Raw genomic sequence first — 17,138 nt, 5'->3', positions numbered from 1 at the left:
TGACCTGTAAAATGGGGAGAAGTGTATTCGGCGTTGTTACGAGGATTAAATCAGTTACCAAATGTAAAGCGCTTAGAATAGCGTTTGCTGCATAGGCAGCACTGAATAAAAGTTGGCGCGCACCTGACTTCTGATAGCGGGCTATTTACTAGGGCAACACGCCTAGGCCGACGCGTATCCGCGTTGCCGCCCAGACTGAGGTGTGGATGCTACGGCCAGCCCCGGGCCCCGCCCCCGCCCGCGCCCCCGCCCCCGCCCCCGCCCCCGCCCCCGCCCGCGCCAGCTCCGAGCCAGCAAAGGAGCGCGATCATGTGATTGAGTCAAGATGGCGTCGTCCAGCCGCTTGTGGCTCTTGGCTCTCTCTTTCCTGCCGGGGTTCTGCGCTTCCCTAGCGCTGGGGCATCTCGACCCGCCGGCGCCGCTGCCGTTGGTGATCTGGCATGGGATGGGTGAGTGAAAGAGGGAGTGAGAGGAGAATCAGAAGGGTTTGGCGACTCTTTCTCTCTCCAAGCTTGGGTTCGCGTCTGCAAAGTGCAAGTGTGGAGGACGAGGACCGTGGTCACACAGCACTCGAGAGGTCCCATGGTTTAGGATTTGGGGGTTACTCTGCATGGGAAAGGGAGATGGGGAAGGACCAGTCTTTTGGAGAGCGCTCACAGCGGTCTGTGCACTGCGGTGGGATTTTACGTGGTGTCCCGGTTTAATCCCCGTGGCAGTGGCGTCAGGGTGCAGCATCAGACACTCGCTCAGGAAGGCTGGGCTGTGGCTGCATGACCGGGGCATCCATCCTTTTGTTCATTCACGCACTGAACAGAGATTTGTTTGGCACCTACACTTCGTTTATACTTTTGACACATAGTTATTGAATGCCTACTGGATACTGAGGATACAGCGGTGAACTAAATAGACGAAGTTCTTTGCTCTTTTAGAACTTTACAGTGGGAGAAACAGACTATAATATAATGTCAAATGATGCATTGTGGTACATGCAATGGAGAAAAATAAAGCAGAGAGGTAGACAGAGACTGCAGGTGGGAGCTTGAGATTTTATAGAGCAAGGTCAGGAAAGGATTCAGTGAGAAAGTGACATCTGAGCAAAGACCTGAAGCAGTGTGCAAGTCAGTGTAGCTGGAACTGAGTGAGCAAGAAGAGGAGAATAGGGGTTTGGGGTGGCTGCTGATGTTGGGCCTACGGAGGCTACTGTAGGAACTTTGGCTAGAATGAGATGGGAAGTTCTTGTGGGTTTTGAGCAGATGAGTGACATGATCTGATTTGCATTTTAAAAGCACTCTAGTTGCTATATTGAGAATAGATTGTAGGGGGTCATGGACCTTTGCAGGGAGAAAAGTTAGGAAGCTCTTGCAATAATCTAAACAAGAGGTGATGGTGCCTTGAAACAGGATAGTAATAGAGGAGCTGCTGAGACGTGGTCAAAGTTTGGATATAGTTCCAAGATGGAACCAACGGGATTTGCTAACTGGTTAGTTGTGGGATGAGAAAGTAGTCAAGGATGATTCCATGGGTTGAGATAGTCATTTTACCAAAATGGGGAAGCCTGTAGGGTGAGCAGATTTGGGGTGAAAATCAAGAGTCTGCATTCAGACTTACCAAATTTGAGATGTTTGTTACACATCCAGGAGATGTAGAGGCATCTGGAGTGTGGAGTCCATGACAAATACAGGCTGGAGATTAAAGTTGGGAGCCTTTGGCATATGGCTGGTATTTAAAGCTGTGGACTGGGTGGGATCACCTAGTGGGTGAGTGTACACAGAGGAGAGGAGAGGTCTAAAGACCGAGTCCTGAGGCACTCCTGGCATTTGGAAGTTGAGGAGATGGGGAGGAATTAGCAAAGGAGACAGTGATGGAACAACTAGGGAGGCGGTAGGTAGAGTCAGGAGAATACAGTGTCCTGGAAGCCACATGAAAATGTTTCAAGAGGGAGGGTGTAGCAAACTGAAATACTGATGACAGCTCAAGTAAGATGCGGGCCGAGAATTGGTTATTGGGATTTAGGGATAGGAAGATCACTAATGACCTTGACAAAGGCACTTTCAGCGGAGCAGTGTGAGTGAGAACCTTTTTGGAACAGGTTAAAGAAAAATGTTTGGAGAGGAATTAGAGTCAGTAAGTAAAGACAGTTCTTTCAAGGGTCTCTGCCAGGGACTGGGACTGCTAGACTGGAGTTAAAGGAGCACACGAGAGCTCCATGCCCTCCCAGAGCACAGTCAGTCTATATGGGAGGCAGTTCAGTAACCCACAATTGTAGTTCAGTGTGAGAAATAAAAGATGCTTGAGGCCTTTTCCTTCTTTAAAAACAAATTGTTAAGCTTATTCTCAGGTTGAAAATGGGATGATTAATTTCAAAATGGAAAATGATCCCAGCCCACTTCTCTCACTCAGCGACCAGTCACTTTGCTTCCTATCCTTAGTTCTGGTTCCTTGAAACAGGAAAAAAAAAAATGCAAAATGTAAGTTCAAGGTCAGCACTTACATGAAACTGAGAGTTAGTGCCTCCTTAAATTTTGTGTCCTAGGCACTTTGCTTGTTTTAGTGTAGTCCTGGCCATAAAGGGAAATCAGATTCCAAAGTGCTTTTGAGTCTATTAACCCCAAAATATTCTAGATGATAAGGGAATATGCACCTCTGCTTATTTTCAGTTGTGAATTGGTGTCCCCATTACATTGTATGGGCTTTTGAAGTTTATTACTTGATAAACATAAGCTGAATAAAAATTGTTGTTCTTTGTTGTTGTTGTTGAGGTGAAATTCATATAACATACGATTAACCATGTTAAAGTATACAAGGCAGTGGCATTTAGTGTATTCACGTTGTGCAACCACTTCTCTCTAGGTTCAAAACTTTTTCATCACCCCAGAAAATATGTGTACCCATTACGGAATCACTCTTCAGCCTCCCCCTTCCCATCACCCCCAGGAAATGTTCAGTCTGCTTTCTGTTTCAGTGGATTTGTCTATTGTGGATGTATTATATGAAAGGAATTATACAATATGTGACCTTTTTTTCTGACTTATTTCACTTATCCTAATGTTTTCGAGGTTCATCCACCTTGTAACGTGTCAGTACTTTGTTCCTTTTAATGTATATATGTACCACAATTTAATTTGGGTATTTTCCACTTTTTAGCTATTACAAATAATACTGCTTTAGATATTCTTCTACAAGTCTCTGTAGGTACTTGTATGTTTTCATTTCTCTTGGGTATGTATCTAGAAGTGAAATTGATGGGTCATATGATCATCGTATGTTTTTTGTTTGTTTTCTTATAAATGTATTTATTTATTGGCTGCGTTGCATCTTCGTTGCTGCGTGCGGGCTTTCTCTAGTTGCATGGAGCAGGGGCTGCTCTTCGTTGCTGTGCGTGGGCTTCTCGCTGTAGTGGCTTCTCTTGTTGCAGAGCACTGGCTCTAGGTGCACAGGTTTCAGTAGTTGTGGCATGTGGACTCAATAGCTGTGGCTTGCAGGCTCTAGAGCGCAGCCTCAGTAGTTGTGGCGCGTGGGCTTAGTTGTTCCACAGCATGTGGGATCTTCCTGGCCCAGCAGTCGAACCTGTGTCCCCTGCATTGGCAGGCGGATTCTTAACCACTGCACCTCCGGGGAAGTCCCTTTACCTTTTTGAGGAATCACCAAATTGTTTTCACGGTGGCTGCACCATATTACATTTCCACCAGCAATGTAAAGGGTTCCTATTTCTCCCTATCTTTGTCAACACTTATTTTCCATTTTTAAATGAATTAATTTTTTAAAAAATTAAAGCGATCCTAGTAGGTGTGCAGTGGTATCTCATTGTGATTTTGATTTGCATTTCCTTAATGACCAGTGATGTTGAACATATTTTCACGTGCTTGTTGGCCATTTGTATATCTTCTCTAGAGAGATGTCTATTCAAGTCCTTCTCCCATTTTAATTAGATTTTCTTGTTGTTGAGTTGTAGAGTTCTTTGTATATTCCAGATATTAAACCCTTATCAAGTATATGTTTTGCAGATATTTTCTCCCATTCTGTATGTTGTCTTTTCACATTTTCATTAATGCCTTTGAAGCACAGTTTTTAAAAAATAAATGTTTTTACTCATGAGTTTCCATGATTGTCTTTGTTGTCTAGGAGACAGCTGTTGTAATCCCTTAAGCATGGGCGCTATTAAAAAAATGGTCGAGAAGAAAATACCTGGAATTTACGTCTTATCTTTAGAGATTGGGAAGACCCTGGTAGAGGTGAGGCCCCTCACAGCTCTGTTACTTTGAAGGTTTGCTGACTGATTTCATAGAATGTACCATTAAAATACTTTACCTTGTATTTTTAGTAGCAGGTCATACAATGATACTTTAGTTCTTGAGTGGCTTATGTGAGAGTACCAACCTAAACAAGTTTGCCTCCTAGAGAAGGTGCCAGTGATTGTTTTCAGCCCCATCCTTTCACTTCTCTGTGGCTCCTCTTTTAGGATGTGGAGAACAGCTTCTTCTTGAATGTCAACTCCCAAGTAACAACGGTGTGTCAGATTCTTGCTAAAGATCCCAAATTACAGCAAGGCTACAATGCTATGGGATTCTCCCAGGGAGGCCAATTTCTGTAAGTCCCTTTCTGTTATATCACTTACATGGAACTGATTTTTTTTTCCCTTTGATTCAGATAGATCTATGTGTTCAGTTCTTTTGGAATCTTAACCTATCTTAGAAGGGAAACTCTTCTAACATATCCCCATGAAAGAAGCTCTATGGAGCTTAATTTATTTTTTACGAAGGAGTAAAGATTTGTGTTTGGCCGTATGAGAGGAAAATGCTGAAACTTTGTGGCTTTGGGGAACCACAGAGGATTAAGTAGCTTAATCTGGGAAGTTGATTGTTGATTGTCATTTCCATCTGACAGTCTGATAATCTTTTTTTTTCCCTCCAGGAGGGCAGTGGCTCAGAGATGTCCATCACCTCCCATGATCAATCTCATCTCAGTTGGGGGACAACATCAAGGTAACTTTGTCCTCTTTGCCTAAAAAATTCTAGCAGCTCTATTTGTACAAGAAGTCAGCCATCCTTGCAAAAATCCTGTTTTTCTAATTTATAACAAATTAGCCAGCAGTGATGACGAAATAGGATTCCAGAGGCCTGGAACACAGGTGAGTCATTAGGTTACCACTTACTACTTCTTAATTGACATGATTTCTTGGAGGTGAGATGGTTGCAGCCACGTAGCAGGTGGTAGTTGAGGAGTTAGGAAGGTCCAACAACCTTTCCTGTTTTCTGACATGGGTGTCCTATTGAATTTAGACTAAGGCAAAGAATAGTGTCTAGGGTTTTTTTGTTTATAAAACTAACAGTAGAGGTTAAATCTTTCAGAAAACAACAGGTTTGCTCTTTAGACAGAATTATATACTTTTAGGGGAAGATGTGTCTTTGGGATAGAACTTTATCTCGGTTCTGATGTATATAGCTGTTAGCTGGTAGAGTGTAGGGGCAGGAGGATTCTCCTTATAAACAGGAAACTGGATTCACTCAATTAACTGCTTCTGATGGGCAAGTAATTTGGTATCATAGGTGCGTTTCACAGATGAGGGAAACTAAAATAAGACCCTGCCCATCTTGTGGAAATTTTTCAGAGGATGAAATGAAATAATAGGTAGGAAAAGACTTTTTTAAAGTACACGTATTATTTAAATGCAAATTGGTAGAAACAGCTTTGTCACTCATTGATTCTACAAATATTTATTGAAAACCTAGAAACAAGACAGACAAGGTTTCTGCCTTCTTGAAACTTCCATTCGAGTGGAGGAGAGGGGGGCGGTATAGACATGAAATAGGTAAATGAAATAAATACAGATAGTGGTAACAATGATAAAAAAAATAGGATAATAGGAAGAATAGTGGTGGTATTGGTGAAAGGTGTGGACTCTGGAGCCAAACTTCCTGTGTTCATATCCTGGCTCCATCACTTACTGTCTAACCTCGGACAAGGTATCTAACCTCTCTGTTTGAAAGTTTCCTTAAAAAAAAAAATTCCTATCTGTAATATGGTGCAAATAATGATTTCTACGCCACTGGGTGCTTGTGAGGATTAAAGTAATTATTGCCAATGTATGCTTAGAGCTGGTATGTCTGGTTCCCCCAAAAATGTTATTAATGAGGATGATGAGGATGCAGGTATAGCTGGGGGAGGGGAAGGAAGTGGGGCTGGGCACTGCTTGAGTTAGGGTTCTCAGATATGACTTCTCTAAGCCACGACCCAAGAGATGAGAATGAGGCCAGTCAATGAAGCAGTGAGAGAAGTACATACTCCAGAGAGGAGCAGATGCAAAGGTTTTGAGGCAGAGAAGAGTGTGGGGACTCCAGGAGGAAGCTGGTTATAATATTAATTCTCAATACATTATTTTCTTGAGGAATAAATGAACGCGATCAGGGTCTAGCTCTGGTTTTTGTTTCTTGCAATGCCCTGCACATAGTAAGTATTCAGTACATGACTATTGAAGGTACACATATTTGTCTTCTACTACTATAGGTGTTTTTGGACTCCCTCGGTGTCCAGGAGAGAGCTCGCACATCTGTGACTTGATCAGAAAAACACTGAATGCTGGAGCTTACAACAAAGCTGTACAAGAACGGTATGTATGGTTAGCTGAAAAGGATACAGAACTGTCACTACATGAAAATATCATGCTGACTTTCATGCTAACCGTGATTCTAGGAGTAGTTGCTAGTGATAGTCAAATGAGGTGTTTCTTGTGAATACGTCTCTACTGTCTGCTTCATTTTATTGTAAACCTAAAACTGCTCTAATATTAATTTAAAGGAAGGGAGGACATTATTCTATATAAGAATGTAATTACAACAATACTTTTTTTTTTTTTTTTTTTTCACTTTTTGACTGTGCGGCGTGGCATGAGGGATCTTAGTTCCCCGACCAGGGATTGAACCCTTGCCACCGGCAGTGGAAGCACAGAGTCCCAACCGCTGGACCGCCAGGGAAGTCCCCACAATAATACATTTTCGTCTTTAAAAAACAAACAAAAAAGCCTTTAGAAAGTGCTAAGCCAAAGGAATTACTGTTAATATTTGGAGGACAGATTCTTTATGTTGTCAGCAGTGAGGGGTTAGCCTCCAACATCAGTGTCCTCAGTTACCTGTGTTTGGGTATTTAAAAATATATAGAATCACTTTCCGACTGTGTTCTCCTTCAGTTGTTTCCAAGCTTAAATTATGCATCAAACCCCCTGAGGAATTCATTAAATATGAATTCCAGGGCTCCATCCCTAGAAATTTGAATTCAGTAGGTCTGGAGTATTCTGGGTGATAACTGAGATTTGGGATCAACTAGTATGGTTATGGTGTCTATTCTGTGGGTCTTCCGAGTGTATGATTCTTGTTTGATAGCAGTTCTTCAATACAACACTTCCTTGAAGCCCTGTCCAGGGTACAGCCTTGTGAATAACTGGCCTGTAGAAAAGACCTACAGCTAGCTCTCTTTTCCTTTCCTACCCATTGGCTGGCTACATTTGTAGCCACAAAGCTGTCCTGGGTCAACAGTGCCACCTGATGGTCAGTGAGGGAAACTAAGAGACTTTGTATCTCCACCTCCTACCTTCTCAGGCAACTCAAACCACTGCTAAGCTTAACCCCTTCCCTGGTTTAACTAGTCACAGCTTGGTTATTTATGTCCTACATATTCTCTGTTCTCATGGGTATGTATGACTTGTTTAAACTACATTGTTCTTTATTCTTTACTCTTTACCCTTCTAACTCTTGCCCAGATGCTTCAGAAGGATTCCATCCTTTTTTTTCTTTGTATTTCCTCCTTTGGTGAACCAAGCACAACCCTTGGCAATTGGAATTATTAGTGACTGTAGAGGAGCAGTCAGCTGGGGGGTGGGGGGACAGTGACACCTAAGTACTGATTAAAAGTACCTGGATGTGTTTATCGTCACTTCCTCCTCAACCTTTAATAAACTGGTAGCAAAAGAATAAAAAGTGATAAACCCACAAGGGCAGAGAGAACAAGAGAGGACAGAAGAGATAATAAAAGACGTCAACATGTTTTTTGAAAGACAGAAAGCAGATTAATGAGTGATAACTGTTTTAGCAGAGGAGAAAATTCTGAAACCTTTATGTCTGTGGGGGGATACACTGATGAGAAGGAACCAGCTTCACTTTTTACAGTCCCGGAAAGACTCAGGAATTAAACACCTAAGATACCTTGGAAGGTAGAGCAAGTGCTTGGGACTTTTTGTTGAAAATCTATATAAACAATGATCAAACTCCCCAGTTCCCTTACGTGCACATCCAAGTGACTGCTCCTCCCCCACCTTGACAAGAGAAGCCAAATTTATTTTCTGGAGCAGTTCAACTAAAGAAGTACCAGGGGACTTCCCTGGCAGTCCAGTGGTTAGGACTCCATGCTTCCACTGCAGGGGGCACAGGTTCAATCCCTGGTCAGGGAACTAAGATCCCGCATGCCACATGATGTGGCCAAAAAAAAATTAATTAAAAAAAAAAAAAAGAAGTACCAGACTTGGAGATAACAAGCGCCTCATAGTGGTAAGATGCCGTGTTGAAAACCCACCCGCTTCCATTCGACTCCCAGGATGATAGCAGCCGGGCTTATTACCTGCTTGGCAGGAGTTTGACAGATCCCTCCCTGAAAAAACTGATCATCCCAGAGAACAGACCTACAGGTTGATGTTTTGGAATCCTTCAACAGATCAGGACTCCTCCTAACTAGCACATAGTCAGGCCACCAGTAGATAAACTCTAATCTTGTGTGAAGAGCTTCCAGTCAGCTTGTTTAAATATGAACGGTGAGCCAAGGACCCCCACTCAGACATCTGGGGAAAGCTTCCAAACTGAAAGACAGACCAAAATAAACAAAAAGTAAAAAGGAACTTGGAAGAAACAGATGGCAATTCAAGGAGCTGAAGAAAACCTTAAAAAAAAAAAGCCTGTAGGATTATCTTCAGAGGTAAGAGATCATCCATGATGCTAGAAAAAAAAGCAAATAACACCAGTCATCAGAGAGTAAGAGAGAGATCCTGGAGGTTAAAAACAAGATAACCAAAGCAAAAATGTGTTAGTGGTATAGAAACATAAAGTTGAGGAAATCTCTTAGAAATTAGAAGAAAATCTCAATGAGGTAGAAGAAAGGGGGGAACAGGTAAAATTAGAGAAGCCGTTCAGGATGTTCAATATCTTCCTGATAGGAGTTTCAAAAAGAAAACAGAGGAGGATTTCCTAGATGGACAGTGGTTAAGAATCCGCCTGCCAATGCAGGGGACATGGGTTCGATCCCTGCCCCAGGAAGATACCACATGCCGTGCGCCACAACTATTGAGACTGCGCTCTAGAGCCTGTGAGCCACTGCCGCAACTACTGAAGTCCACGCACCTAGAGCCCGTGCTCCACAACAAGAGAGGCCACCACAATGAAGAGTAGCCCCCGCTTACCACAACTAGAGAAGGCCTGTGTGCAGCTACGAAGACCCAGCACAGCCAATAAGTGAATAAATAAATAGATAAATAAGTTTATTTAAAAAAAAAAGAACAGAGGAAAGGGTAGATTGGATTTATCAAGGAAGTAATAGAGGAACACTTCTCAGAACTACGGGCGGGACATGAGTTTCCACATCGAAAGGGCTCACCAAGTAGTCAGTGCAAGAGAGGAGAGAAGACCCACACCCAGGTCTATTCCCATGAAATGTCAGAACACTGGGGTTAAAGAGCAGACCCCAGTGAGGTCGCACACTGGCTCCCTGAGAGCAGAACCACTAGCTAGAGGCAGTGGTGCAGTACCTTTGTCTCCTGAGAGAAAACGATTTCCAACCTAGAATTCTTTACTGAACCTCCAAGTAGCAATCAAATGTGAAGGAAAAATAAAGGCATTTTCAGACATGCAAAAAGATAAGACATGGCCTTCCACATCCTCTCTGTAGGGGATTGCTGGAGAGGCTCAGTGCTGCACTGGCCACCTGTGTGGCTTTGGGTGTCTTTGAGCCTACTTCTCCTTGCTGCCAGCGTGAGGTTAATAGCGCTTTCCTGCAGGGCTGCTATGAGGATTAGACCAGTGGAGTGTGAAGCTCTCAGGGCAGTGCTCAGCTCATAGTTGGTAGGCATGGTTGGGCTGGTACCACGGGTGGTGCTGTGTTGCAAATATTTATTCAACTTTAGCTTTCTCTTTCCTTTATTTATAAGTATTGCAATGGTTGTGTTTTCTCTAACTTTTAGTTGCACTTAAACTATTTTGTTCATAATTTAATCAACTCTTGAACTATTACTCTTTGTCAGGCCCTACTGTAAGTCTTGCAGATACAGTGGAGAATAAGACAATTAGGGTAACAGACTCTGTTTACTTGGGGAAAGGGGGTCTCCAAGTAAACACATGCACTAGATAGCAGTGCTAAGCCCGTGGCAGAAAGAAACAGGATGCAGTGATGGACAGTAATGGAAGAGGTGCCTACTTTGGACAGAATTGTCTTTGAAGAAAAGATGTTTAAGCTGGGATCTCAAGGATGAGAAGGAGCATAGGAGATGCTAAGAAAAGAGGGATCAGGTAGAGGGAAGAAGACTCTGGTCTTTTGTCCTTTTGAAGTCTCTTGGTGGCCAGTGCATAAGGGCATGCCCCGGGCATGCTGACTGACGTGCAGCTTGGTCACCTTTATTTCTTTTTCTCCCACAGCCTGGTGCAAGCAGAATACTGGCATGACCCCATAAAGGAGGACGTATACCGCAACCACAGCATCTTCCTGGCAGATATTAATCAGGAGAGAGTAAGCACCCAACCCAGGCTACCATAGTTGTGCATTGGTTTTCCTGTTTGGGGCGTAATTAACAGATTAGCAGTGACTGTTTATCCAAAATATCCCAGGCAGAACCCAGGAAACAAGAAGTTCCACCATTTGGGAGGCGGTGCTCATGAGATTCAGTTCCTTTTAGGGAGACTGAAATTCGTTTGGCTTTCTTCTGTAGATTCTTCCTCTTTCCTAGTGTTGAAGCAGCAGGGTGAGCTCGGTAGGTGCTAGCTGGCTTACATGGAACTTCAGCTGCTGCCTTACTGAGGGAAGCCTTTCTAGTGGTTCCCTTTTGGGTCATATTTTCTCAGAAGAGTGATTTACTTAGGAGAGAGACTGCAGAGGGGACTGAGTATGTCCCAAAGATGAGCATGGTTTGGAAGATTCTGGTAAACTAGATGGCTCACTTTATATTGGGCTTATCTGGAGGTGTAAAACAAAGACAGAATTTGAAGGGGAGCTGTGGGAACAGAATAGCATAGCAGAACCACTCAGTTTGTAGTTTCTTATTTTGCCTTGGCTTTGTGTGGCTAGAAGCTTTAACCTGTGCGATGGAGGCCTGTGGAGTGCAGTGAGATTCATGGTGGCACCTGTATGCCATGGTTTGTGGGAGCCTTTTCAATCAGATAGGATGGTAAGAAGAGGCTGTACCAGGTATGTTCTGGGCAGGAAGCTAGAAAAGCAGCCCGTACCATGGAGAAGAAATGTGGTTGTCCAGGGTCAGGGAGACCAGAGCACTGAAAGGTTTTAATTCCCCAGCTATAACCTGATGGTGATGTCCCTGAGGTGCTTACTCTCGGCTTTTCCTCCAGGGTGTCAATGAGTCCTACAGGAAAAACCTGATGGCCCTGAAGAAGTTTGTGATGGTGAAATTCCTCAATGATTCCATTGTGGACCCTGTGGATTCTGAGGTGAGACGCTGCCTAGGCCTAACATGCCAGGAGACCATCAGGTAAAGGGCATTAAAACACAGCTCCCTGCTGGGAAAAACCGTCAATCCCTCCCACCCACCTTTGTGTAAAGCAGGGATTCTGAGGTCGATAAATGGGACCCTGAGGGCTGTAACCCCCCACCGCCCAAAGTTGTGTGCAAACTTATACACAATTGACCCTTGAACAACAATGAGGGTTAGAGACACTGACCCTTCCCACAGTCGGCCCTCAGCAGCCACAGTATTAGAAAAAATCTGCTTATAAGTGGACCCAAGCAGTTCAAACCCATGTTGTTCAAGGGTCAACTGTAGTTGCATTCTTTGAGGTGGGGGGGGGTGTAAAGTTTTTATCAGATTTTCAGAGATCTGTGATCCAAAAAAGGTTCAGAAACACCAGTCCAAAGTCTGTAAATCCCTGAAGGTCACATTCAAGGTCTGCCTTGACCTGGCTTCGACCTGTCTCCAACCTAATCTCACTTCAGGACCACTTCATACCCTCTCTGATCAAGCCATGTTGTACTACTTAAAATGCCCCGGGCCTGGCATGTGCCTTTTCTTTTGTGTGTCCTTGTTCATGTTTTTCAGTCTCTAAAATGCCCTTCCCTGGGCTTCTCTACCTGAAAAGCTCTTATTCAGCTGTCAAGGCCAATCTCAAATGTCACTTCCTCCATTCAGGATGCCACTCGTCTTCCAAGCAGAATTTGCCCCCCCCCCCCCCCTTTTTTTTGGTACCACACGGCACGTGGGATCTTAGTTCTCTGACCAGGGATCGAACCCACGCCCCCTGCAGTGGAGTGCAGAGTCCTAACCACTGCACCGCCAGGGAATTGCCTTTGCTCCCTCTTTTAGAGGATCATAGCCTCTGTTCTGTCGGCACTCATCACATTGTGGCAGAGCACCAGGGACTAACAGCATCCACCTCTGGGCCACCTGCTTTTGTATGGCCCACGAACTAAACATGGTTTTTACATTTTTAAAAGGTAGAGGTCAAAAGAATATTTGCTGATGTGAAAATTACATGAAATTCAAATTTCAATGTCTAAAGTTTCATTGGAATGCAGTCATATTCATTTAAAAAATATTGCCCGTGGCTGCTTTCGCATTACAATGGCAGCATTTTGTAGTCACAACCACGCAGCCCTTAAAGCCTAAAATATTTTGTATCTGGGCTTTACAGAAAAGTTTGCTGACTTGCATGCTAAACAATTAGTTGTTTCTGTGCATTGGACTAGAGCTTCTTAAAAACAGGGACTGTGTACATATACTTCTTTGAATGTTTAGAGCTCAGCATGAGGATTTTCACGGAGTAGGTGCTCAGTAATTGTAGGAAGCGACAATTCTGGGGAGTTGGAAAGCTCTTTGGAACCATTAACTCATATCTCAGGACCCACCCTTAAAAAGAGATGCCTCAAGATGTGTTGTTTTCCCTCCTTGCTGCAGTGTTAGGGCGTGCAGTTTGTTGATAGTCTTAGCTACTAGCCAGTCTTCACTTCGTTTGGCAGTGTGCGCCATGTGTCTCATCTGACCTCATTTCTTCCTTCTCTCCTGCAGTGGTTTGGATTTTACAGAAGTGGCCAAGCCAAGGAAACCATTCCCTTACAGGAGAGCACCCTGTACACACAGGTAACTGGGGAGGAGTGGCGCAGTCCTTTTCGGCTCCTGGTTCCAGAAGCTGCTAGGTGCTTTGGTGACAGGCCTTGTCCTGTACATCTCAGCACAGCGGGTGTTCCAGAGGTGTCTGACTCATGTCTGATGTGGGTGAGGCTTGTTAGGCTGGTGATAGTTGCACTAGCTTATCAGGCGCTGGTTTATGGAAGTGTACATCCTGAAGGTTAAAGGAGCTGTACCTCATGTTTTCAGGCATGTACAAGGGACACGTCATCTCTGACCCCTTCCTTTTTTTTTTTTAAGCTCTTTATTGGAATATAATTGCTTTACACTGTTGTGCCAGTTTTTACTGTACAACAATGTGAATCAGCTGTATTTATATATATATATATCCCCATATCCCCTCCCTCCTGCGACTCCTTCCCACTTTCCCTGTTCCAGCCCTCTGAGTTATCACCCATCATCGAGTTGATCTCCCTGTGTTATGCAGCAGCTTCCCACTAGCTATCTATTTTACATTTCGTAGTGTATATATGTCAGTGCACTCTCTCACTTCTTCCTGGCTTCCCCTTCGCCTCCCACCCCCCACCCTGTGTGCTCAAGTCCGTTCTCTACATCTGCATCTTTATTCTTGCCCTGTCACTGGGTTCATCAGTACCATTTTTTTAGATTCCACATATATGAGTTAGCATACGGTATTTGTTTTTTTCTGGCAGACCCTAGGTCCGTCCCCCTCACTACAAATAACTCAGTTTCATTCCTTTTTATGGCTGAGTAATATTCCATTGTATATATATGTGCCACATCTTCTTTATCCATTCATCTGTTGATGGACATTTAGGTTGCTTCCAGGTCCTGGCTATTGTAAATAGTGCTGCAGTGAACACTGTGGTACGTTTCTTTTTGGATTATGGTTTTGTCAGGGTTTGTGCCCAGTAGTGGGATTGCTGGGTCATATGGTAGTTCTATTTTTAGTTTTTTAAGGAACCTCCATTACAGTTTTCCATAGTGGCTGTACCAACTTACATTCCCACCAACAGTGCAGGTTCCCTTTTCTCCACACCCTCTCCAACATTTATTGTTTCTAGATTCTTTAATGATGGCCATTCTGACTGGTGTGAGGTGATACCTCATTGGCTTTGACTTGCATTTCTCTAATGAGTAGTGATGTTGAGCATCTTTTCATGTGTTTGTTGGCCACCTGTATGTCTTCTTTGGAGAACTGTATTTAGCTCTTCTGCCCATTTTTGGATTGGGTTATTTGTTTTGGTATTAAGCTGCATACCCCTTCCTTCTGATAAGGTTTAGAACTGGCTTCCTTTGCTGAGGTACAGTCCACTACAAATCCAAGACGCCCTCATGCATGACAGAAACATAGAGGGCTCTTACTTTAAAACGTTGATGTGGAAGTCCTGTTTTTAAATCAGGGACTGACATGGGGAGCTCCTCCTGCAGGAGACTGAGAGGAACAAGGCTGTGAATTTTGTTCAACAGTAGGTCCTGTTTCTCAAGCAGAGGTAGGCAGTGTTTCACCATCTCCAGTTCTGAGGCCTTCCATATTCTAAAGCTTTTATCTTGGAGATACTCTCCTCAAAGTGCAGAAGTGCTACATCTGAACTGCTTGCTGTCTTTCTATTCCTCCAAGTAATTTCAAAGGCCAGTTGTCATCTCTTGGCTTTTCTCCTGCATCTGGTATCCCATCTTGGGTGAGGTATTAAGACAGGGAAGCTAGGGTCTGTTAAAGAGTTTTGGAAATTACAACTAAGAACTTGTCATACAACTCAAATTGATGGTAGCTACAGCAGAAACAACATTCTGGCACCATCATAACTGCTCATCTTTGCACCCATACTTGTTCTTCAGCACCTCAGCTGTGGGTCATGCTGTGTTTAGCTGCAGGATATGAAAATATCTGAGTTTTGTTATCTAAGGGTTGTATATATTGTAAGTTATCTAGCTAATAATGTTGTTCTGTCTTTGGCTCAGTCCCACTTGACATTCTGAGGCAGTTTTATCTTTGGCTTGCCCACTCATAGGTGGTCCTCCAGAAACTCTGGGAAACTTGTCAGAAAGCAGAATATAAAACAGTACTGAACAACCTCAATTGCACAAACATTTTAATGCTTAGGAAAAAAAAACTGGAGGGAAGTATCCTTTTTGGCATTTTCAACAATACACCTACATTTTATTTTTTATTTTTTTTCACCTACATTTTAATACTCAAGAGAAAAGATTGCATTTTGAGAATATATCTCAAGTTAACATTCTGTTTCTTTACGATTTTACTGTGAAGCTTTTCATTAAGCCTCTTGATGAACTATGGCCTTTCTCCCTGCAGGACCGCCTGGGGCTAAAGGCAATGGACAAGGCAGGACAGCTGGTGTTCCTGGCTCTCGAAGGGGACCACCTTCAACTGTCTGAAGAATGGTTTTATGCCCACATCATACCCTTCCTTGAGTGAAACCCTTGTAGTTTGCACCAGAGCTCAGGGAACCCCTCACACTTCCAAACCAGTTCCCTCCATGCCCATGCCTGAGCTCAGATCCAGCTAGCAACTAATCTTGTCTAGTCACGTCTAACATGCCCTGCTCGGAAAGAACCAAGATACGAATCTTATCCCTTGCCTCATCCTATCAGCACATATGGTGTTGAATGCAAGTTTAATTAGCTAATGTGGTCGGACTGTTTTAGGAATCAGGAGTTTGCTGCAGGTCAGTGGCAGAACTGTACCTAGGCCTGGAAGAGACTGAACAAACTAAAGCAATGAGATGGAGTCTAAAGCAGATGCCTTTCTCAGGAAAATCTAGCCACATCTCAAAGCAAAAGGCCAGTACCCAGGCCTGAGGTATTCACATAAATGCGTTCTCAGCTGTGCTGGTGGAGATTTGACCAGTTCGTGGAAAAGTATTGCTTGGATAACATGTCCACGTAACTTCTTGAGGCTGCCCCTCCTCTCTTTGAGTATGCTGCTTTCTGTGGTGTCTTAGCTATTAGACAGATTCCGGCAGCCCACCATTTGCCTTGGCGGCACTTTTTTTGTCTCCTCAGGTAGTGATGAATTAGTTGCTCTGTCACAAAAGGAGGGAAGTAGCACCCAATTGGATTGCTTAAGGGAGGAAGTGTACATATTGCCTGACTTAGATGGGAGTGGGGGAAGGTTTAAAGAAAAATGTAAAAATGAAAAAGGAGGTCATTGGTCTTTCCATTCCATCCTTGACGAACCTGCCCTTTCTGAAAATGACTAGTGGTCTGGGTTCTAGTCACTCTATTGCTGGCATTAGCAAAGAATGGGAGTAAAAATGTGAAGAGATCAGGCCTTCTAACTAACTTCCATCTCAAAAATTTCAGATTACCAGCATACTTCAAACTGCTTCTGATGTGTTTTGTGGAAAAAAAAGATTATTTGCTCAAAAAGCTTAGGGACTATTTCATATTTCTTTTCTCCTCTTGGAGATCAGCCCAGCTTAGAATATTAAGGACTCTGAGAATTCCTGTTACAGTGAAGAAAACTAACAATCTACCACTTCCCACACTATTTGAGCAAGGACGTCTTAGCCCCCCACTCTCTTATCCCATGAAAACCAGCAACACTTTCTGGGAGACTGTTCTGCAGAATGCCAGTTTGCGGAGATGGTTAGCTATGTTTGAGGGAAGCACCTTGGTAGTGCTGCAGAGTTTACCCTCTGTGATTTTTCCTTCACCTTTCTCAAGACTTTTCAACTAAAGAGGATGAAAGGCAAGAAGTGGGGACGTGTGAAAATAATTTTATGAAGTTGTCTAAAATAAAGAGTAGTTTCTTATCCTTGGTGTCCTTTCTCTT

The 17,138-nt window shown here is 43.5% G+C and overlaps 1 protein-coding gene across 1 annotated transcript; it reads left to right on the top strand.

The window, feature by feature from the left end:
- The first annotated feature begins 304 nt into the window (after positions 1-304).
- Positions 305-17,118, top strand: PPT1 (palmitoyl-protein thioesterase 1). Its single transcript, XM_057706614.1, has 9 exons — positions 305-449; positions 4,123-4,232; positions 4,460-4,587; positions 4,912-4,982; positions 6,505-6,607; positions 10,668-10,758; positions 11,592-11,690; positions 13,262-13,333; positions 15,657-17,118. Exons 1-9 carry the CDS (start codon positions 326-328, stop codon positions 15,777-15,779), a joined length of 921 nt encoding a protein of 306 aa, XP_057562597.1. The 5' UTR covers positions 305-325; the 3' UTR covers positions 15,780-17,118.
- Positions 17,119-17,138: the final 20 nt, after the last annotated feature.

This window comes from Hippopotamus amphibius, chromosome 1, assembly GCF_030028045.1.
Source record: "Hippopotamus amphibius kiboko isolate mHipAmp2 chromosome 1, mHipAmp2.hap2, whole genome shotgun sequence".
Classification (NCBI taxonomy): domain Eukaryota; kingdom Metazoa; phylum Chordata; class Mammalia; order Artiodactyla; family Hippopotamidae; genus Hippopotamus; species Hippopotamus amphibius.
Note: the sequence above shows the minus strand (reverse complement) of the source record. Positions and strands in the feature narration are given on the sequence as shown.

Coding starts and splice junctions, on each gene's coding strand:
- PPT1 (XM_057706614.1), top strand. CDS start 326: ATGGCGTCGTCCAGCCGCTTGTGGCTCTTGGCTCTCTCTTTCCTGCCG. Junction 4,233..4,459: donor TTGGGAAGACCCTGGTAGAG/GTGAGGCCCCTC, acceptor CTCCTCTTTTAG/GATGTGGAGAACAGCTTCTT. Junction 13,334..15,656: donor AGAGCACCCTGTACACACAG/GTAACTGGGGAG, acceptor TTCTCCCTGCAG/GACCGCCTGGGGCTAAAGGC.